The 22387-nt window shown below is 44.1% G+C and overlaps 2 protein-coding genes across 2 annotated transcripts in view; one reads left to right on the top strand and one right to left on the bottom strand.

Annotated features, from left to right (window-relative positions):
• Positions 1 to 14900, bottom strand: part of LOC141121909 (uncharacterized) — a 196083-nt gene extending 181183 nt beyond the window's left edge. Inside the window, exons 1-5 of the mRNA XM_073611665.1 lie at positions 14800 to 14900; positions 3432 to 3541; positions 3172 to 3306; positions 2962 to 3085; positions 2748 to 2845 (exon numbers count right to left, since the gene is read on the bottom strand). Coding sequence (XP_073467766.1) covers positions 2748 to 2845; positions 2962 to 3085; positions 3172 to 3306; positions 3432 to 3527 — 453 coding nt within the window. The 5' untranslated portion in view covers positions 3528 to 3541; positions 14800 to 14900. The remainder of the gene's footprint in view (positions 1 to 2747; positions 2846 to 2961; positions 3086 to 3171; positions 3307 to 3431; positions 3542 to 14799) is intronic.
• LOC141121905 (uncharacterized) overlaps positions 1 to 22387 on the top strand; it is a 619894-nt gene that overhangs the window by 273876 nt on the left and 323631 nt on the right. The gene's annotated exons all lie outside the window — the stretch shown is intronic.

Below are 22387 nucleotides of genomic sequence, written 5' to 3'. Positions count from 1 at the left end.
TACTCCCGCTGGTGTAGCTTGCCTCCTATTGCAGCGCTCCTGGACCAAGGTGTACAGGCATGAAATATGTGAAGAAATAAATCCTCATAGTGTAAGGTCCTTAAGACGTTTTGTTAACATTGGCATCTTAGAAAGGGTAAGCAACCCAAGCGGACGTCCCCCGTGCTGCTGAAAACTTGTGTGAGCTAACGCTGTCTGCAGATCAGCGTGTGTTCCACCGTCCGCGCCGGAAGTGACGTATGGGAGATTCAAGCTGGACCCCCTCATACGTCACTTCAGGAACGGACGGTCCAGGAGCACTGCAATAGAAGGCAAGCTACACCAACTGGAGTATCCAGTGGACATCGTGTTGGGATAGGACAACCCTAAGAGACCTAAAAGCCCAGTAGAATCCTTTTTTACCATAAGGTAGAGGAGTCCAACTAATCTGGTAAGTGCAGAACCATTTAGCCTCACTAGATGTGGATGTAAAATCACCGTTGGGGCACAAGAGCACTTTAATAGACTCTGATTGCACATGTATTACCACATCACTTTATAAAATTGTATAGACTAGTCAACATTCATCAACTTATTTAAGTATTATATTGTATCGGTTTCAACAGTCACATATGCACAGGATTAATTTATTCAGTTTATTAACTGATAAATTCAGCACGGAATGGTTTTAGTAATGTCATCAGTCCAGATATAGATCACATATAGATATTAATTACATTCGTAAATAGGTGTTGAGAGGCAAGCGCTGTTTAGCTATTTCTATCATCTCTCTGTTCCCTCCCAAGGGGGACAGCACCCACAGCAGCAGCCTAAGTAATTAATTCACATCTCCAAGGCGAGAGTGTCACAAGTTTCATATTAGTATAATATGATTTTGTTCTTCTACTTAACAGGAGAACGGTTAGGAAAATCTAACCTTGCTGTCTGCTGAACAGAGAACTATAATCGTTTAGGAATGTCTGCTCAGTGTGGTCAAGTGCTATTACTTCTGCTTCTGGCTTCCTCTGTATCCAAGTAACCTAGGAAGGTTCTGGGTGAATAGGTGAAAGATATGCAGAACACAATATGAAATGAATGCCACTCCAGCCAATCAAATGGAGGGTGGCCCTGAAGGATGCTGGGAGAAGGTACTAACTCTTTTGGCACACTAAGCCCTGGGTCTCTCCTGGAGAGAATTGCACCAGCCCAGGAGAGGACACGCTGCCTTCTGGGGTGCCTGCTGCCATGCAGCCTCAGGTGAGCAACCTCAGGGCCTGAGGAGAGTGACCCTGGTTCTTCACAAAGCTGGCTGAGGGGGTGTCGATCGAGGATCTGGTCTGGTATCACGGAGAGGAGGTTACTGGCCGTTCTTTTGGGCCTTGCGAGTACAGACATGCTTAACTGCTTGCCGCTCGCTCACCGTCAAATGACGGAGGGGCGGTGCGGCTCTCGTTCTGGGACAACATATGACGTCGTCCCAGAACGTGGCGATCACGACCGCACCGTGTTTCTAGGACATGGCCTGACCCCGATCTCTGTAAAGAGCCGTAGCTGCGGCTCTTTAACCATGTGATCGGCTGTGTCCAATCACAGCCGGTCACATGTAAACACAGAGATACTGGTAATTGGTTCTCATCGACTCACACTGACAGAGTGTTTGGCATGGAGAGCCAATCAGCGGCATTTCCTCACAGGGGACATGGAGACATGTAATCAGAGCACTGATGATCAGTGTCCTGATTACAATAGCACGCCACCAGTGCCAGCAATCAGTGCCAGCAACCAGTTCCCACAAGTGCCACCAATCAGTGCCCATTAGTGATGCCAGTCAGTGCCACCTATCAGTGCTGACCATCAATGCCCATCACTGTCGCCTATCCATGCTGCCTATCAGTACCCATCAGTGCTGCCTATTAGTGCCACCTATTAGTGCCTCCTCATCAGTGCACATCAGTAAAGGAGAAAAATTACTTACCGTATATAAAAATTTACTGATCACATATAGATATTAATTACAAAAATAAATCCAGTCTAGATACATAAATTGTGTCTGCAGCACAGAGAAGGAAGATTATCCGAGAGAAATACAGGAATACAGGACGGGGAACACAGCTCAGGAAAGTGACCAGGGGATTGCAGGCTGATATCACCCAGTCCCCACCCTACTCTGGACCAATCAGTGAGCAGTATGGGTGGAGGAATGTATTTAGTGTTAATGACCCACCTGTACTGATCTCTGTAGGAGTGTCCTCCTCTATAAATGTCCCCGTTATTCCATCCTCCTCCATAGACTGCTGATCATCCCTCACATAACTCTCTTCTTCTTCTGCTTTAACCTCAAAGTCTATATCGATTGGATCTCCACTCTAAATCAAGAAAATATAATCTGTAAGATATAAGCTTTATTAATCTGACATCACATAACAAATCCACACATCGTCTCAAATCCATGTTCTTGATGCTCTGTCCCACCAACCTTGTAACAGTGAGGGATGGTGTGACCTTCCTGTGTGGAATCCCGGGAATACAGAGGACGGGGACATCTCTCTGGTGGGTTCCTGATATTAGGTGGCTCCATCATATCCTTGTGTCCTTCTGAAAACTCCTCCATCACTCCATACTCCTCATCCTCCTCTTTATACTCTTCTTTAACATCAATATTATCATCCCTGAGGATTCCAGTCTAAAAGATATAATGAAATATTAATTGTAACAAACATGCTGTGTATTAATCATACTGTAACTACCAATAATTATCAATTATCTACCTGATGATGGTGAGGGATGGTGTGACCTTCCTGTGTGGAATCCCGGGAATACAGAGGACGGGGACATCTCTCTGGTGGGTTCCCATTACTGGATCCATCTGTAGGAAACACACACACTGACTGAATACATTGTTTCTATGTGTTTATCAGATGATGGGGGATCTAGGTGGACCCTCCGTACTGCTCTCTCCTTTACAATAAAGTCTCCTCTTACCCGGTGATGTGAGGGGCGGCTGATTGTCCATCATGACGTCCTTGTAGAGATCCTTGTGTCCTTCTAAATACTCCCACTCCTCCATGGAGAAATAGACAGTGACATCCAGACACCTTATAGGAACCTGACACACACAATGATACAGTCACCATCCAGACACATCCCTTGTCTGTTACTGGATAATGTCCCAGAATTCCCAGCACCGCTCACCTCTCCTGTCAGAAGCTCCATCATCTTCTTGGTGACTTCTAGAATCTTCTCCATGTTGTGTCTCTCAGGTTTTAGAGAGTTACATGGAGGCACTGTGATGGTCATATGATCACCTGACTTCACGAGAGGAAATCTCTGTATTGAAGAACCAAAAAAAATATCATGTTAAAATCCCAGAATCCTCCTCACCTCTCCGGTCATGTCTGTGTTTTATTAATAGAGATGAGTGATGTCATGTGACCTCCCAGAATCCTCCTCACCTCTCCGGTCAGCAGGTAGATGATCTCCAGGGTGAGGTTTAGTATCCTCTCAGTCATGTGACTCCGGTCCTCCTCCAACCTCATTGGTGCCATCATCTATGAAGGTTTCCCTGTAGACAGAACATTGATAACAGAGAATTATCTCCATTGGTATTGGTTGTACAATAATAGGATGAGGATATCAGTAGGCAAAATGAAGGTCGGTATGTATTTAAGCACTATGGTCCTCAGTGAGAAAATATTTAATCTGGACAGTTTAGTGTTTGCTATGATTCTTGGGGTCTGGGAGTCTCAGAAAATTCAGCCTCCTGGATTAAAAAATCCATTCTCTGTGTTGGCTGCGCTTTGGTTCTGGTTTTGTTTTAGTTTTGGAACTTTATAGACTTAAAGTGATTGTAAAGGCAGAAGGTGCATTCCATGCATTAAGATAAAAAAACCTTCTGTGTGCAGCAGCCCCTCTAATACTTACCTGAGCCCCATCTCGGTCCAGCGAAGTGCACAAGTACCTCGGCCACATGAGTGGCGGCATTGGCTCCTGCTGCTGTCAATCAAAGTCAGTCAGTTAGCCAATCAGGTGGGGTTGCACCGCAGTTTCCGTGTCTGAATGGACACACAGAGCTGAGGCTCGGCTTGGGTGTCCACATAGCAGGCAGCTTGCTGTGGGAGAACTTGGCAGGAAGGAGGGGCCAGGAGAGCCAAAGAGGGATCTGAAGAGAGGAGGATCTGGGCTGCTCTGTGCCAAACCACTGCACAAAGGAGGTAAGTATAACATTTTTATTATTTCTATAGAAAAAAAAAACAAGACTTTAGTATCACTTTAATAATGAATAGGATTTTCTGACTTCTTGAATAGTGTTGCTCTGGGGCATTACTTTGGGGTCATTTAAAATCAGTGTGATGTCATAGGATGTGTTGAGGATGGAGGGACGTTGGGGGAGGAGCTGTGAGGTCAGTGTGTTGTCATAGGACATATAGACTCTGGATGGAGGGACATTTGGATGGGGAGATTTGAGGGGCCCTCTATATGAGGCTCCCATGCAAACCCAATCATTGCTCCTGGGTGCGTCCTACCTCTCCTAAACTGAAGGGTGAACTTTGACCTTTATCATACAAAAATCTTTCAGAAATCTGTACAAGTAAGCTCTCATGTGATCAGGTGACGTGTGGAGGAACGGAGTGTAAGTACCAGACAGACCATTTTCTCCAGAGCTCCTAATTATTATTATATACATACATAGTTACATAGTAGGTGAGGTTGAAAAAAGACACAAGTCCATCAAGTCCAACCTATGTGTGTGATTATATGTCAGTATTACATTACATATCCCTGTATATTGCGGTCATTCAGGTGATTATCTAATAGTTTCTTGAAGCTATCAATGCTCCCCGCTGAGACCACTGCCTGTGGAAGGGAATTCCACATCCTTGCCGCTCTTACAGTAAAGAACCCTCTACGTAGTTTAAGGTTAAACCTCTTTTCTTCTAATTGTAATGAGTGGCCACGAGTCTTATTAAACTCTCTTCTGCGAAAAAGTTTTATCCCTATTGTGGGGTCACCAGTACAGTATTTGTAAATTGAAATCATATCCCCTCTCAAGCGTCTCTTCTCCAGAGAGAATAAGTTCAGTGCTTGCAACCTTTCCTCATAACTAAGATCCTCCAGACCCTTTATTAGCTTTGTTGCCCTTCTTTGTACTCGCTCCATTTCCAGTACATCCTTCCTGAGGACTGGTGCCCAAAACTGGACAGCATACTCCAGGTGCGGCCGGACCAGAGTCTTGTAGAGCGGGAGAATTATCGTTTTATCTCTTGCGTTGATCCCCCTTTTAATGTCAATATTCTGTTTGCTTTATTAGCAACGGCTTGGCATTGCATGCCATTGCTGAGCCTATCATCTACTAGGACCCCCAGGTCCTTTTCCATCCTAAATTCCCCAAGAGGTTCTCCCCCCAGTGTATAGATTGCATTCATATTTTTGCCACCCAAATGCATTATTTTACATTTTTCTACATTGAACCTCATCTTCCATGTAGTCGCCCACCCCATTAATTTGTTCAGGTCTTTTTGCAAGGTTTCCACATCCTGCTGAGAAGTTATTGCCCTGCTTAGCTTAGTATCGTCTGCAAATACAGAGATTGAACTGTTTATCCCATCCTCCAGGTCGTTTATAAACAAATTAAATAGGATTGGTCCCAGCACAGAACCCTGGGGAACCCCGCTACTCACCCCTGACCATTCTGAGTACTCCCCATTTATCACCACCCTCTGAACTCGCCCTTGTAGCCAGTTTTCAATCCATGTACTCACCCTATGGTCCATGCCAAGGGACCTTATTTTGTACAGTAAACGTTTATGGGGAACTGTGTCAAATGCTTTTGCAAAATCCAGATACACCACGTCTACGGGCCTTCCTTTATCTAGATGGCAACTCACCTCCTCATAGAAGGTTAATAGATTGGTTTGGCAAGAAGGATTCTTCATGAATCCATGCTGATTACTGCTAATGATACCGTTCTCATTACTAAAATCTTGTATATAGTCCCTTATCATCCCCTCCAAGAGTTTACATACTATTGATGTTAGGCTAACTGGTCTGTAATTCCCAGGGATGTATTTTGGGCCCTTTTTAAATATTGGTGCTACATTGGCTTTTCTCCAATCAGCTGGTACCATTCCAGTCAGTAGACTGTCTGTAAAAATTAGGAACAACGGTCTGGCAATCACTTGACTGAGTTCCCTAAGTACCCTTGGATGCAAGCCATCTGGTCCCGGTGATTTATTAATGTTAAGTTTCTCAAGTCTAATTTTAATTCTGTCCTCTGTTAACCATGGAGGTGCTTCCTGTGTTGTGTCATGAGGATAAACACTGCAGTTTTGGTTACTGAAGCCCCCCGATTCCCTCGTGAAGACTGAGGAGAAGAATAAATTCAATACCTTCGCCATCTCCCCATCCTTTGAAACCAGATGTCCTTCCTCATTCTTTATGGGGCCAATATGGTCTGTCCTCCCTTTTTTACTGTTTACATACTTAAAGAATTTCTTGGGATTTTTTTTTGCTCTCCTCCGCTATGTGTCTTTCGTGTTCCGTCTTAGCCGTCCTTATTGCACCCTTACATTTCTTGTTGCATTCTTTATAAAGTCTGAATGCTGAGGATGATCCCTCAACCTTGTATTTTTTGAAGGCCTTCTCCTTTGCTTTTATATGCATTTTTACATTGGAGTTAAGCCATCCAGGATTTTTGTTCGCTCTTTTAAATTTATTACCCAATGGGATACATTGGCTAATGCCCTTATTTAATATGCTCTTAAAGCAAACCCATCTCTCCTCCGTATTCTTTGTTCCTAATATTTTATCCCAATTTATGCCTTTTAGCAAGGTTTGTAGTTTAGGGAAGTTGGCTCTTTGGAAATTCAGTGTCTTTGTGTTCCCTTTATGTTTCCTATTTGTGTGATTTATACTGAAATACAGGATATTATAGCACTGACAGTTTACGCAGCACTTTACAACATAAGGGCAAACAGTACAATTACAATACAACTTAATGCAGGAGGAATCAGAGGGCCCTGCTTGTTAGAGCTTACAATCTAAGCTTACAATCTAAGAGGGAGGGTCAAGAGATACAAAAGGTGATAACTGTGGGGGATGGGCTGATGGAGAAAATAAAAGTATTGTTGTTAGGCGTAGGCCAGATAGACTTCTCTGAAGAGATGAGTTTTCAGGGATCATCTTAAAGTGGAAAGAGTAGGAGATAGCAAGACAGATTGGGGTAAAGAGTTCCAGAGGATGGGAGAGGCTCCGGAAAAGTCCTGGAGGCGAGTATGGGACAAGGTGAAAAGAGAGCTAGAGAGCAGGTGGTATTGGGAGGAACAATGAAGAGAACAATTTGCTTAGTATTAACCTCTCCACGGGGAAGATCAGCTCCTCAGGTCTCCAACCAAGGAAGGGGGTGGGCAGGATCTTACGATGTGTTTAGCTCAATCCACACAGTAGGAGGACCCAAAAGGACAAAACAAATTCTCCATAGTGTAAAACTGTATTGCAATTTATTGAGGTAAAAAATGGTCACACTTACATTAAAATCAGGATATAAGGGCACATATGATCAGAATCAGCCGGCCGGCTTGCATGCACCCGTTCAGGCGAAAAACGATGACGTCAGCGCGTCAACCTTCCGACGTACGTTTCGTCCTACTGGACGTCGTCATGGGAACGGGCGACGCACTGACTCATCGCTATTTATGGAGACAAAACGAAACCAAGCCTCGCTATGAAGCTCGGATGGCGTCATCACAACATCCTGTTGGAAGAGGATGTATGCAACAAGTGGTGATGGAAAAAGGCTGGCGTTGCCCTCGTTGGCCAATCGCAGCCTCTTACTTATGAGGGAAGGGTTAGATAAATAGAATAATAAAATACATTGGAGGGCATGATCTAAACCTGTATACGCCATCTAGTGGACCAAATAAGATTGACATTCAAAGCCACTATACTATTATATAGAAAGAGAAACTGGTAAATAAGTAAAATAATTTTCTAATATAATTATGGTATCTAAACATTAGAAAAAATGATATAATGACCTACTAACGCCATCAGAGAATCAGAGAGAGTTTACAAAATTTTATAAACAGCATGTCCATACAAAGTTATAATGTACTTAAAAAAATAATAAAAATAAAAAATAAAAATAAAAATACAATAAAAATATCCAGATATTTTATTAGAAATGTCACCCCTCATAACCCAACTCAGTGTTTTAGATGGAATGATGGTAGGATAGTAGGATAATACTTTATATTAATCTAAGAATTATCTAGAAAAGCGTTTAAATCTACATCAACGTTGAGCCCAAAGGGGGTGTAACACTTCAATCTGTGTATCCAGGTCATCTCGAGTCTGGAAATTCCTCGTATGACAGACCCCCCCCTCCAATGTGGAGTGTACCTGTCGATACCAAGAAAGATAGTTTTCTTAGGGTCGCGATTATGTGCTTCTAGATAATGTCTAGAGACCGGATGTTTGGGAAAACCAGTGAGGATGTTAGTAATGTGTTCATTAAGCCTTACAGATAAGGGGCGCTTGGTTCTTCCTACATATTGTAGGCCACAAGGGCATTGAAGAAGATATACCACTCGCTTTGTGGAGCAGGTGATGAATGATCTAATCTCAAATTCCATCTGGGTGCTGGTGGAAATGAAGTTATGTGTCCTTCTATGTGTGCAACCACTAAGAGAACATACCCTACACCTCCTGCACTGATAGAAACCGGTCATATATTCAAAAAATCCTTTTTTGATAAGGGGAGGATCTAGGACATTTGGGGCCACTCTATTCCTGAGCGAGGGGGCACCTCTATAGATTACCTGTGGTTTGGCCGGAAGGATAGGACCAAGCACATGGTCATTTTTGAGAACATGCCAATGCTTTTTTATTAGCTTAGCTACATTGTTGTGTTGGGAAGAATAAGTGGTAATAAAGGGAATTGCAGGTACCCTCTCACGATGGAGCTTACTAGTTTCAAGTAGAGTGCATCTATCGATTTTGGCTACTTCATCTAATGTGTCCCTCAAAGATGTTTCCACATAGCCCTTCTCTAGGAAACGTTTTAATAAGATATCCGCTTGGGCTAAAAACTCAGTGTGGTTAGAACAATTACGTTTTAAACGAATAAATTGGCTCTTTGGCACAGACCTCAGCCAGGCCTCATGGTGGCAGCTGTCAGTCGGTATGTAGGAATTCCGATCTGTGTTTTTAAAGAAGGTGGCTGTGGTAAATTCTCCATCCTTCACACCGATCTTCAGGTCTAAGAAATTAATTTCAGACTGGCTGGCCTCATATGAAAGTCGGATCCCCCGGTCATTGTTATTCAGCCCCACCATATATGTATCGAGATCATCACGATCGCCATTCCATAGGATGCCCCCAGCTTGGCGAACCTCTTCATGGCCCTGTGGGAGGAGGATGTCATCTATGCCCAACAGAAACCTCAGGTGGTGTTGTGGGCCAGATATATAGATGACATCCTCCTCCTATGGAATGGCGATCGTGATGATCTCGATACATATATGGTGGGGCTGAATAACAATGACCGGGGGATCCGACTTTCATATGAGGCCAGCCAGTCTGAAATTAATTTCTTAGACCTGAAGATCGGTGTGAAGGATGGAGAATTTACCACAGCCACCTTCTTTAAAAACACAGATCGGAATTCCTACATACCGACTGACAGCTGCCACCATGAGGCCTGGCTGAGGTCTGTGCCAAAGAGCCAATTTATTCGTTTAAAACGTAATTGTTCTAACCACACTGAGTTTTTAGCCCAAGCGGATATCTTATTAAAACGTTTCCTAGAGAAGGGCTATGTGGAAACATCTTTGAGGGACACATTAGATGAAGTAGCCAAAATCGATAGATGCACTCTACTTGAAACTAGTAAGCTCCATCGTGAGAGGGTACCTGCAATTCCCTTTATTACCACTTATTCTTCCCAACACAACAATGTAGCTAAGCTAATAAAAAAGCATTGGCATGTTCTCAAAAATGACCATGTGCTTGGTCCTATCCTTCCGGCCAAACCACAGGTAATCTATAGAGGTGCCCCCTCGCTCAGGAATAGAGTGGCCCCAAATGTCCTAGATCCTCCCCTTATCAAAAAAGGATTTTTTGAATATATGACCGGTTTCTATCAGTGCAGGAGGTGTAGGGTATGTTCTCTTAGTGGTTGCACACATAGAAGGACACATAACTTCATTTCCACCAGCACCCAGATGGAATTTGAGATTAGATCATTCATCACCTGCTCCACAAAGCGAGTGGTATATCTTCTTCAATGCCCTTGTGGCCTACAATATGTAGGAAGAACCAAGCGCCCCTTATCTGTAAGGCTTAATGAACACATTACTAACATCCTCACTGGTTTTCCCAAACATCCGGTCTCTAGACATTATCTAGAAGCACATAATCGCGACCCTAAGAAAACTATCTTTCTTGGTATCGACAGGTACACTCCACATTGGAGGGGGGGGTCTGTCATACGAGGAATTTCCAGACTCGAGATGACCTGGATACACAGATTGAAGTGTTACACCCCCTTTGGGCTCAACGTTGATGTAGATTTAAACGCTTTTCTAGATAATTCTTAGATTAATATAAAGTATTATCCTACTATCCTACCATCATTCCATCTAAAACACTGAGTTGGGTTATGAGGGGTGACATTTCTAATAAAATATCTGGATATTTTTATTGTATTTTTATTTTTATTTTTTATTTTTATTATTTTTTTAAGTACATTATAACTTTGTATGGACATGCTGTTTATAAAATTTTGTAAACTCTCTCTGATTCTCTGATGGCGTTAGTAGGTCATTATATCATTTTTTCTAATGTTTAGATACCATAATTATATTAGAAAATTATTTTACTTATTTACCAGTTTCTCTTTCTATATAATAGTATAGTGGCTTTGAATGTCAATCTTATTTGGTCCACTAGATGGCGTATACAGGTTTAGATCATGCCCTCCAATGTATTTTATTATTCTATTTATCTAACCCTTCCCTCATAAGTAAGAGGCTGCGATTGGCCAACGAGGGCAACGCCAGCCTTTTTCCATCACCACTTGTTGCATACATCCTCTTCCAACAGGATGTTGTGATGACGCCATCCGAGCTTCATAGCGAGGCTTGGTTTCGTTTTGTCTCCATAAATAGCGATGAGTCAGTGCGTCGCCCGTTCCCATGACGACGTCCAGTAGGACGAAACGTACGTCGGAAGGTTGACGCGCTGACGTCATCGTTTTTCGCCTGAACGGGTGCATGCAAGCCGGCCGGCTGATTCTGATCATATGTGCCCTTATATCCTGATTTTAATGTAAGTGTGACCATTTTTTACCTCAATAAATTGCAATACAGTTTTACACTATGGAGAATTTGTTTTGTCCTTTTGGGTCCTCCTACTGTGTGGATTGAGCTAAACACATCGTAAGATCCTGCCCACCCCCTTCCTTGGTTGGAGACCTGAGGAGCTGATCTTCCCCGTGGAGAGGTTAATACTAAGCTGATTCACAGCTTACCTCTGGTAAGCGGACATCTTATTAGGTGGAGGATTTTTCACTGGGTGTTTTACGTCTATGTACACTGGATACATCTACCTTGGCTCCAAGGATTGCGTTACATGTCCAAGATCATTGTTTGCATTTGCCTTGGCTCCAGGGACTGTGTGTTTTTGTGACGCCAGTCACTTTTTCTTACCTTCATTTGGGACTTTTTATATCTTTATTTGGTTATTATATATTTTCAGTCACTTTTTTAAGAAAGCTCTGGTGTTTTGTATTCATAAATATTAATTTTGAAAAACTCAATTTTAAACATATTCATATGTTCTGATTAGTCATATCACATGATTGTTGCCTTTTGTCTTAGCGCAGTCTTTTTTTGATTTTTTCTTCTTTTGTTTGTGTGCACGCCTCACGATAAGATTGCAGCTTAATATTTATTTCACTCTGCTAATCATTAGTAGAACAACCTTTATGTTAGCGCGGTATTGTTTATGGTTTATTAAGAGAACAATTTGGTTGGTATTTTGAGACTAGGTTAGTGATGTAGCTGGGGGCAGAGCTGTGGATGGCTTTGTAAGTTGTTAGTATCTAAAGAATTAATCTGTAGGGTGAGCGGAAGCCGGTGGCATTGACAGAAAGGAGTAGCAGACACTGAGCAGTTGGTAAGGTGGAGGTAGCCCAGGTAAAGGTAAGCCAATAAGGAGGGAGTTGCAGTAGTCAAGGAAAGAGATGACCAGGGGGTGGATTCAAAGCTTTGTGGTGTCATTGGTTAGGAAGGGACCTATCTTGAAGATGTTGCTGAGGTTGAGACGGCAGACTTTGGATAGTGATTGAATGTGGGGCTGAAAAGATAGTTCAGAGTCCAGGATTACACCTAGGACCTTGGCATGCGGGGATGGATAGATGATTGAGCCGTTGACAAAGAAATCAGGGGAAGAGGCACATGGTTGAGGAAATATGAGTTTGGTTTTGGATAGATTGAGTTTGAGGAAGTGGTGTGACATCCAGGCTGATATGTCTGTTAGTAAGTTAGTGATGCATGAGGAGACTGATGGAGTGAGCTGAGAGGTAGAGATAGAGTTGGGTGTCATTGGGGTAAAAATGGTATTGAAAGCTATGGGAGGCAATCAACTCACCCATGGAGGAGGCGAAGCTTGAGCATAGAAGAGGTCCTTGGGGGACCCCGACGAGGAAAGGAAGAGGAGAAGAGGGAGTAGAATTGTAAGTGACACTGAAGGTGTGGTGGGATAGGTAGGATGAGAACCAGTGAAGAGCACAGTCATGGAGACCAAAGGAGTGGAGTTTTTTTTAAAGAGGAGGGGGTGGTCCACTGTGTCAAAGGCAGCAGAGAGGTCCAGGAGGACAGAATAGTGTCCATTGGTTTTAGCCATTGGTAGGTCATTTCTCAGTTTAAGGAGAGCAGTTTCCGTGGAGGGTTGGGGGCAAAACCCAGACTGAAGGGGACCAAGAAGTTTGTTCTCAGTCAGATGGTTGCTCAGTCAGTTGTAGACCAGACTTTCAAGGAGTTTGGAGGAAAAGGGGAGTATGGAGGTTAGACTGAGACGTTTTGTAGTATTAATATTAGCATTACCAGGGAATTTTGAAGTCACAGAGAATGATTGTGGGGATTTCAGAAGAGAGAAAGTAGGGTAGCCAGGCACGGAAGTCATCAAGGAAAATTGATACTGGTCCAGGGGGCCGGTAGATGACAGCAATTCTTAGAGAAATGGCAGAAAACAGACTAAAACAGTGTGCCTCAAAAGAGGAGAGTGTCAGAGAAGGAGGTGGGTGCTGTGTGGGGCTAAAAGTATTCCTACTCTGCCTCCCTTACATCCATTGGGCACATCGTCGCACGACCACGCGATTGTCAGTTAAAGCGGGATTCCGGCGGTAAAAAAAAAAAAAAATTAAAAGTCAGCAGCTACAAACACTGTAGCTGCTGACTTTAAATAAGTACTTACCTGTCCTGGGTGCCCACGATGTCGGCCGCCCGAGGCCGACCTATCCCTCGGCTCTTGGGTCCCGGCACCGCCATCCTAGGTAAGGGAAACAGGCAGTGGAGCCTTGCGGCTTCACTGCCAGTTTCCTATGCGACAAACAGGGAACAAACAGTTCCCAGAAGACAACGGGGCCGCTCACCGAGGAGCAGAACACGCCGCGGAAAAGAAAGAGGCAGATTAGGAAGACTGCCTAGCAACAAGGTAAGTTTAAAAAATTTATTTTTTTCAAATGTTTTTTTATATTTTTTTTAGGATTTTTGGTGAATTTTTTTTTTCAAGGTGGCCCTCCACGTTTTTCAGTCATGGGTGAATGTGACTCAGCTGGGACATACCTGTGGAGAGACAGAGAAGAAATCTTCAGGTGAGACATTCAGATGAGCCAGAGCTTGAAGCGCATATTATGTTTATATAGAATCCCCCCCTCCCCCAGCAACAATAGCACTGGGGGCTATGTAAAAAGAGCAGAACAATAGTTATCTCCAGTCAGACTGTCTGTCCTAATGGTGGGGATGGATTTTGCTGAGTGCCGGTGCCAAGTTTCCACCCCCCAGGATCACTGCAGGTGTGGAGAAAAGCTGTGTAAGAGGATATGGAGGAGAGATGAGGAGGAGATCCAGGAATCAGGATAAAGGTCAGGACAAGCAACAGACGAGGGCATCCAAGAGATGAAGCCGGGGTCACTACACAGAAAATCAATCCAAGGAAATAACAGGCAGGACGAGGAATAGCAAGAAGGAGCTCAGAGACAAATGAGAATATTGCTCAGCCAATGGGAGATTATCTCAGCATGACTTACATAATGAAGGAGATGAGGGGGAGGGGAGGAAGTCACTTATGGTGACCATAGAGACATGGAAATTCAGCTGGTTCAGCAGGGATCGGTCACATTTCCATCCATGTGTGGTCACTGCCGGATAAAAGTCACTCCATCAGCGGCTGCAGCCAATAGCTTCATCACTGATCTGTGTATTCTGAGAGCGGAGGAGCGCCCCCCATTGTCAGAATACAATAGTGCAGCGGGGAGGATTCCCCCATCCCCCTCCAATGTGTGGATGGGGGAATCACTTCAGTTTTTTCCTCTCATCCCGCTGGATGAACGATAAAACTGAACCATGTATGGCCAGGTTTGGAAGGAAGATATATTAATCATCAACTGATCCCCCTGAAGGGGTTAATCTTCATATTTCCACACTATATATGTGTGTATCATCATCTGCTGGAGATAAAAGACATCACAGTGACTATGGAGGAAGAGGACGGACATGACGGGGGGTTACTGGGTGTAAATAGAAAATAAGATCTTATTACCTCCTCTGCTACTTCTTCCAGCAACGTCTCCTTTCAACTTTATATTACATAGAATTTCCTGCCTGTACCTGACATCACTTCCTGTCTGTATTCCATAGAGACTTCCTGTCTGGGTAGAGGTGAGATCACCATCTTGTGGAGCTCAGAGGAACTGCAGCCTTGAGAAACATCTCATAGTGTGAACACGGCCTTGTGCTGTGTGTGTATGTACTGTATATCCTTATAGATGGGTCATCTCCACTCCCACCAAGGGGGATAGAAATATATTGCTGCTCGGGGGGGAGACATTTTGGCCCCTTTGATTTTGCAGTAAAATTGATTGCAGATTTAGTCATGTAGAACATCTGTTATATGGATACAAAGAACCCCAGCCGAGAGTAAAGGGTGGAAATGGCTCCTGATCCCCAGATTTGGGCAATTATGTCAGTGTTCATAAACCCTGTCCTCAGGGCCCAATAACAGGTCAGGTTTTATGTATTACCTTGGGGGAGATGCAGACTAGAATACTGCAATCACTGAGCAGCAAATGATATCACCTGTGATGTATTTCAGTTATCTTGCAAACCTGGCCTGTTAGTGGGCCCTGAAGACAGGAGTTGATGACCACTGAATTATGTCACCAATATAAATAGAATAAAACCCGCGCTATGTGTAACAACTCAAATACCTACAAAAAGAAAGTGCTAGGGGCTCAAATAATATTCTCTGCAGATCTACTGCTTCCACTTTACACCTACTTCATTGATCTTATGGTGTTTATCAATAAATGAAGTAAACTGATCCATGTGCAAATTCATATACAACATAAAGTGCTTTGTGCTCAAGATGATGTTCCCTGCAGATCCACTGCTTCCACTTTACACCTACTTCTTTAATCTTATAATATTTGCTGCTATATTAAATAAAGTAAAAATCTGTGCAAATTCATGTCATCATACAATATTTTGTACTCAATATAGTGTTCTCTGCAAGTCCACTGCTTCCACTTTACATCTATTTCTTTAAAACAATCCACCAATCAATGAAAAGTTGATAAGGTGTAAAGTTCTCGGTGCTCCAAACTGTGCCAGCTGTAGTGTAGCCACGCCTTCTTCCACCTCTTACACACGTGATGGTGAGGACGCCCCCTTAGTAGTGCTTCCCCACTCACCAGAGCAATATGACTCCCAGCTTTTCATCTACCAGAGTCACCAACATCCTTCACACTCTCCTCACCTCCGATGGCAAAGGAACTGGATCCTCCTCGCTCACTCCTGAGAGTCTGCTGAGCTTTCTGTCATCTCCCTCCTAGACTCCTCCTCCGATCGCTGTTCCAGCAGGAGCTCCGCCTCTTCATACACACTCAGAGCTCCGCCTCTTCATACACACTCAGAGCTCCGCCTCTTCATACACACTCAGAGCTCCTCCTCTTCATACACACTCAGAGCTCCTCCTCTTCATACACACTTAGAGCTCCGCCTCTTCATACACACTCAAAGCTCCGCCTCTTCATACACACTCAGAGCTCCGCCTCTTCATACACACTCAGAGCTCCGCCTCTTCATACACGCTCAGGGTTCCTCCTCTTCATACACACTCAGAGCTCCTCCTCTTCATACACACTCAGAGCTCCGCCTCTTCATACACACTCAGAGCTCCGCCCCTTCATACACACTCAGAGCTCCACCTCTTCATACACACTCAGAGCTCCGCCTCTTCATACACACTCAGAGCTCCTCCTCTTCATACACACTCAGAGCTCCTCCTCTTCATACACACTTAGAGCTCCGCCTCTTCATACACACTCAAAGCTCCGCCTCTTCATACACACTCAGAGCTCCGCCTCTTCATACACACTCAGAGCTCCGCCTCTTCATACACGCTCAGGGTTCCTCCTCTTCATACACACTCAGAGCTCCGCCTCTTCATACACACTCAGAGCTCCACCTGTTCATACACACTCAGGGAGGAGAGAAAGGGGAAGGATATACAGTACATACACACAGCACAAGGCCGTGTTCACACTACAAGATGTTTTCCGGGCTGCAGTTCCTCTGAGCTCCACAAGGTGGTGATCTCACCTCTACCCAGACAGGAAGTCTCTATGGAATACAGACAGGAAGTGATGTCACATACAGACAGGACATTCCATTTAATAAGACATAGAGGGAAGACACTGCAGCATCTGGCAACAGAGGAGGTAATATGTAGATTAACCTCTTCAGGGGATCAGTTGATGATTAATTTATCTTCCTTCCAAAGCTCGCCATATGTGAAAAAAACTGAAGTGATTTCTCCATCCACACATCTACTGTTCTGCTCTTTTTACATAGCCCCTAGTGCTATTGTTGCTGGGGGAAGGGGAATTCTATATAAACGTGATATGCGCTTCAAGCTCTGCCTCATCTGAATGTCTCACCTGAAGATTTCTTCTCTGTCCCTCCACAGGTATGTCCCAGCTGAGTCACATCCACTCATGACTGAAAAACTGCTTTTACTGACAATCGCGCGGTCGTGCGACGTTGTGCCTAAACAAAATTGACGTCCTTTTTTCCCACAAATAGAGCTTATTTTTGGTGGTATTTGATCACCTCTGTGGTTTTTATTTTTTGCGCTATAAACAAAAAAGAGCAACAATTTTGAAAAAAAAACAACATTTTTTACTTTTTGCTATAATAAATATCTAAAAAAAAACCCCCAAAAAACTAATTTCTTCATCAGTTTAGGCCAATATATATTCTACATATTTTTGGTAAAAAAAATTTGCAATAAGCGTATATTGATTGGTTTGCGCAAAAGTTATAGCGTCTACAAAATAGGGGATATATTTATGGCACTTTTTCCCCCTAGTAATGGCGGCGATTTTTAGGGGGACTGCAACATTGCGGCGGACAGATCGGACACATTTTTGGGACCATTGACATCTATACAGCAATCTGAGCTAAAAATAGCCAGTGATTACTGCATAAATGTCATTGGCAGGGAAGGGGTTAACACTAGGGGGCGATCAAGGGGTTAAGTGTGTTACCTAGGGAGTGGTTTTTACTGTGGGGGGATGGGACTGCCTGGGGGAGGCTACATATCGCTGTTCATAATCAATATGAACGGCAGATCTCTCTCCTCACCCCTGACAGAACAGAGATCTGTCTGTTTACGTTGACAGATCTCCATTCTGTCAGGAGCGATCGCGGGTGCCCGGCGGACATTGCTGCCACTGGGCACGCGCATCGGCTCTAACGTCACACCACAGGCGTGCACGTACCCCCTATACAGCTCTTAAAGCGGCTGACGTACAATGACGCCGATTTGCCCAGGAGAGCCAACCTGCTGTAGTACAACTGCGACCGCCGGTCGGGAAGTGGTTAAACTCTCTTTCCTTCACACCTCTTCTCCACAGGTTATATATATATCACCCTCCTTTCTGTCCTCTCCCTATTACTGCAATCACCAACTCCTGCTAATTCTACTCCCACATGCTGATAAAACCACCAGGGCACTGGGGCATGTCCCTTCATATAAATCACACTCCCACATTACTTCCCTCACCCTTCTACTTCTCCTAACCTCTGGTGACATATCCCAAAACTCTGGGCCTCCATTATTTAACTGTGCCCACAATCCACAGAACTTGGTTTACATTTCTCTCCTTCCCAAAACCAGCCTCCCCTTCTCCTGCGCTCTCTGCAATTCCCTGCTCTACTTGTAACAAACTCACCCCCCTATACAACCTCTTTATCACAAATCCCTTTAGCCTACTTGCCATTACTGAAACCTGGCTTCATGAATCCAACACTGCTTCTCCCGCTTCCCTCTCCCATGGCGGCCTTCTCTGGACTCCTTCCCCCAGTCCCAGTGGATAGAAGGGAGGCGGAGTGGGAATCCTTCTAGCCCCACAAAGCACCTATCAGGTACTTCATCCACCTCCTTCTCTGACTCTCTCCTCTTTTGAGGCACACTGTTTTAGTCTGTTTTCTGCCATTTCTCTAAGAATTGCTGTCATCTACCACCCCCCTGGATCAGTATTAACCTTCCTTGATGACTTCTCTGCCTGGCTACACTACTTTCTCTCTTCTAAAATCCCCACTATCATTCTCAGTGACTTCAACATTCCTGTTAACCTCCCTGGCGGTTTTCCCGAGTGTGGCTCGGAGTTAAAATTCAGGACCATTAGCGGTAACCCCGAGCCACACTCAGGATTGCATCGCAGGATCCTGGTGCCTCCTTACTTACCTTGTCCCCGGGATCCTGCGATGTCCCCCGCAGTGTCCGCGGGCTGTGTCCTCCTCCGAAGCCTCTCTGTGCCAGGCTCCGTTCCCTGCGAGCGCCGCGACGCACAGGGGCGGAGCCTGGCGGCAAATTCAAAAAAATGTAAAAAGCATAACACATACAGTACTGTAATCTTACAGATTACAGTACTGTACGAAATCATTTCACACCCCATTTGTCCCCAGTGCTCTGGCCCATGCCCTGCATGCAGTTTTATATTGCATATACTGTTCTTTCTGCCTGGAAACTGGAGATTGTCCATAGCAACCAAAAAGTGTCCCTTTACGTCAAAAATGGCTTTAGACCAGCTAGAAAACAGCGGTAGTAAATTAGAACACTTGCAGAATTGAGCGATAGTGAATTGTGGGGAAATTTATTTTATTACTATTTATTTTTATTTTTTTTAATTATTATTTTTTTTTTATTATATTATAATTTATGTTTTTGTGTTTTAAACTTTATCATACCCGGGATATCTACTAGACTCTTGTTTGGACAGATTTAAATGTGTTATTGTTAAGAATTACAGACCTACAATATAAAACGCCAAATTTCCATGCAAAATAATTGTACCGCTTTCAGCACCTAAAATCAGAAAGAATCATACCGCCAGGGAGGTTAATGCTAATATTATTGCTACTTCTAAACTCAGAAGAAACAACCTGAGGCTGGTTGGTCCCCCTGAAAGAGTAGAGGGGTCTGACCCGGTGGCCTTCATAGAGAGCTGGCTGGAGCAGGAATTTGGCCGAGAGCTCCTGTCCCCATGTTTTTTGATTGAACGGGCGCACTGGGTCCCGGGCCGACCTCTCCCAGCAGGAAATCCTCCCCGCACAATGGTGATTCGTCTGTTGAATTACAGAGACCGTGAATCTATACTACGAGCAGACAGTTCAAAATGAGGTCTCAAGATCAACAATGCGGTGGTGTCACTGTACCCGGATTACTCAGTTGCTGTTCGTAATCAAAGAGCACAGTACCAATCAATTAAGCAACGGTTGCGGGAACACGCTATTCCATACTCTATGCTGTTCCCGGCCATTCTACGGGTCGTCCATCAAGACAAAGTATCCTTCTTCCAATCTCCTAAGAAAGCCGTGGCGTGGTGGGAATCACTGCCACAACCTCCTTGAGAACCTGCCTGTTCCCTTTTGCTGCCAGTTTACTTGTTTTTCCTCCCCCCTTCATGCATGCTGTGAACACTACAGCCCCCCCCCCCCTTTTTTTCTTGCTGAATTTAAGGGGATCAACCACTAATACTTTTCTTACAGGAGAGCCCGCAACCTCATCTGCTGAGCAGGTGGGAGCTGCGCCGAGGGAACTATGCTAATCTACACAATAGTGGAACTGTTCTTTTCATTCTAATTCATGGGTAACAGGTCATGCACCTCATGCATGGCTCAAGTTTTGGGTATAAGCCCACTCTGGTTCCGTGAGAGTTGGGCAGGGGTGTTACAGTCTTTTGACAGCCTTTTGTTGTATGTATATTAGGGTTGTCCCGATACCGATACTAGTATCGGTATCGGCACCGATACCGAGCATTTGCCCAAGTACTTGTACTCGGGCAAATGCTCCCGATGCTTCCCCCGATACCTGGACTGTCAGCGGTGATCAGCGCGTGGGGGAGTTACAAGCTTCTCCCCCCGCGGCTTTCAGCGGCTTTAGTGACATACAGCGGTGATCGGTGCTTGTAACTCCCCCGCAAGCGATCACCGCTGACTGTCACTGCATCCTCCATGCCCCCTCCGTTCCTCTGTCCCCCTCCGCTGTCCCCCTCCGTTCCGCCATTCCCCTCTCCTTCTCTATCTCCCTCCATTCTGCTGTGCCTCTCCGCTGTCCCCTCCGTTCAGCTGTTCCGCTGTCCCCCTCTCCTTCTCTGTCCCCTCCGTTCAGCTGTTCCGCTGTCCCCCTCTCCTTCTCTGTCCCCCTCCGTTCTGCTGTGCCTCTCCGCTGTCCCCTCCGTTGTGCTGTCCTCCTCCTTCTTCCTTTGTGAATGGACAGAGTCAGCTGACTCTGTCCATTCACATAACTGAAACATTGTAATCTCTTGTGATTACGATGTGTCAGTTTATGAATGGAGAGGAGCCACTGTCTTCTCTCCATTCATTCTCAGTGCAGCTGAGGCTGCAGAGAAAGGGACTAGGGAATCTCTATCCTCTGTCTCTTTCTCTGTCTCAAGATATCTCACCAAAGCCCCCCAACAGGGCTGATTAAAACAAAAAAAAAAACGCATATTGCAATAAAGAATAAAAAAAATATTATTGTAAAAAATAAAAATTGTAAATAAAAAAAAAAGAAAACAGACAGACACCGTTCACCCCCCCCCCCCCCTCGAAAAAAAAGAAAGCATCGTAAAAAAAAAAAAAAAAACACTGTCACGTGACATTAAAAAAAAAAGTGATGTATATATAAATGCGGTAATGGCGCTCCCTAGGGCTTGTTTGGGCAGGTGAGAAAAAAAATGACTATATTATAAAAATGGGCACCCTGGCTCCGGGCCGGGTTGTCCCCCGAAGTAAACAGGATACCTGACAATGGTAAGCAAGTGACACTCCTTATAGGGAATGTACATCAAAGGTGAGTATGCAGATTCAGAAATGAAAATATAAAGTGTTGGGGAATCATAAAATAGTTACAACCTCTTCACCATATGTGATCGTAATGGTAGGTAAGCCTACCCTGAATTTACATACATTATATGTACATGAGACCATACATAATAACTTGTAAAGTATAATCTTACATATACGTGCACCCACTTTAGTGGTATATATTATTACACCTGTGAAAAGTATATAGGTGATGATAGCCTCAAAATATCAACGATTAACAGTAAGCATAGAAGTGACCATAACGTGTCAGTAAACAGAAACCTTAAATTGATTTTAAACCTTGAGTTAATTAAAACTCTTGATCTATTTAGTAAATTATTTATAACATTACATAATTAGTAGGCAGTCCATAGTTGTGAAAAGATCTTCACCATAGTGAAAAATGAAAAATAAAAAATAAAAATAGACATTAAGCTCAAAAACGTGACTTGAGTGCATTCAACGTCCTGGTGACTTGGTGCTCCCCCTCAAGGATCCCCACTCACCAGATCCATTCACCCCAAAGGGGTAATTCGCATGCAGATATAACCTCTACGATCTCCCTGCCAGCGTAAAGGATGGGTTCACAGAGTGGTCCTCAGCATACACAGAAGCATGGAACTTTGTTACTCATATGGAAAAAAAGGGAATGGTGGACTCCCATAGTGTAGTAATTAAAGATAGAATTTATTCCAACAAAATATTCCTCAGATAAAAAATCTTCAGATAAAAATACTACAAACCAGCGCAGCTGG

The sequence above is a fragment of the Aquarana catesbeiana genome, unplaced genomic scaffold (genome assembly GCF_042186555.1).
Source record: "Aquarana catesbeiana isolate 2022-GZ unplaced genomic scaffold, ASM4218655v1 unanchor233, whole genome shotgun sequence".
In the NCBI taxonomy this organism is placed as follows: Eukaryota; Metazoa; Chordata; class Amphibia; order Anura; family Ranidae; genus Aquarana; species Aquarana catesbeiana.
Note: the sequence above shows the minus strand (reverse complement) of the source record. Positions and strands in the feature narration are given on the sequence as shown.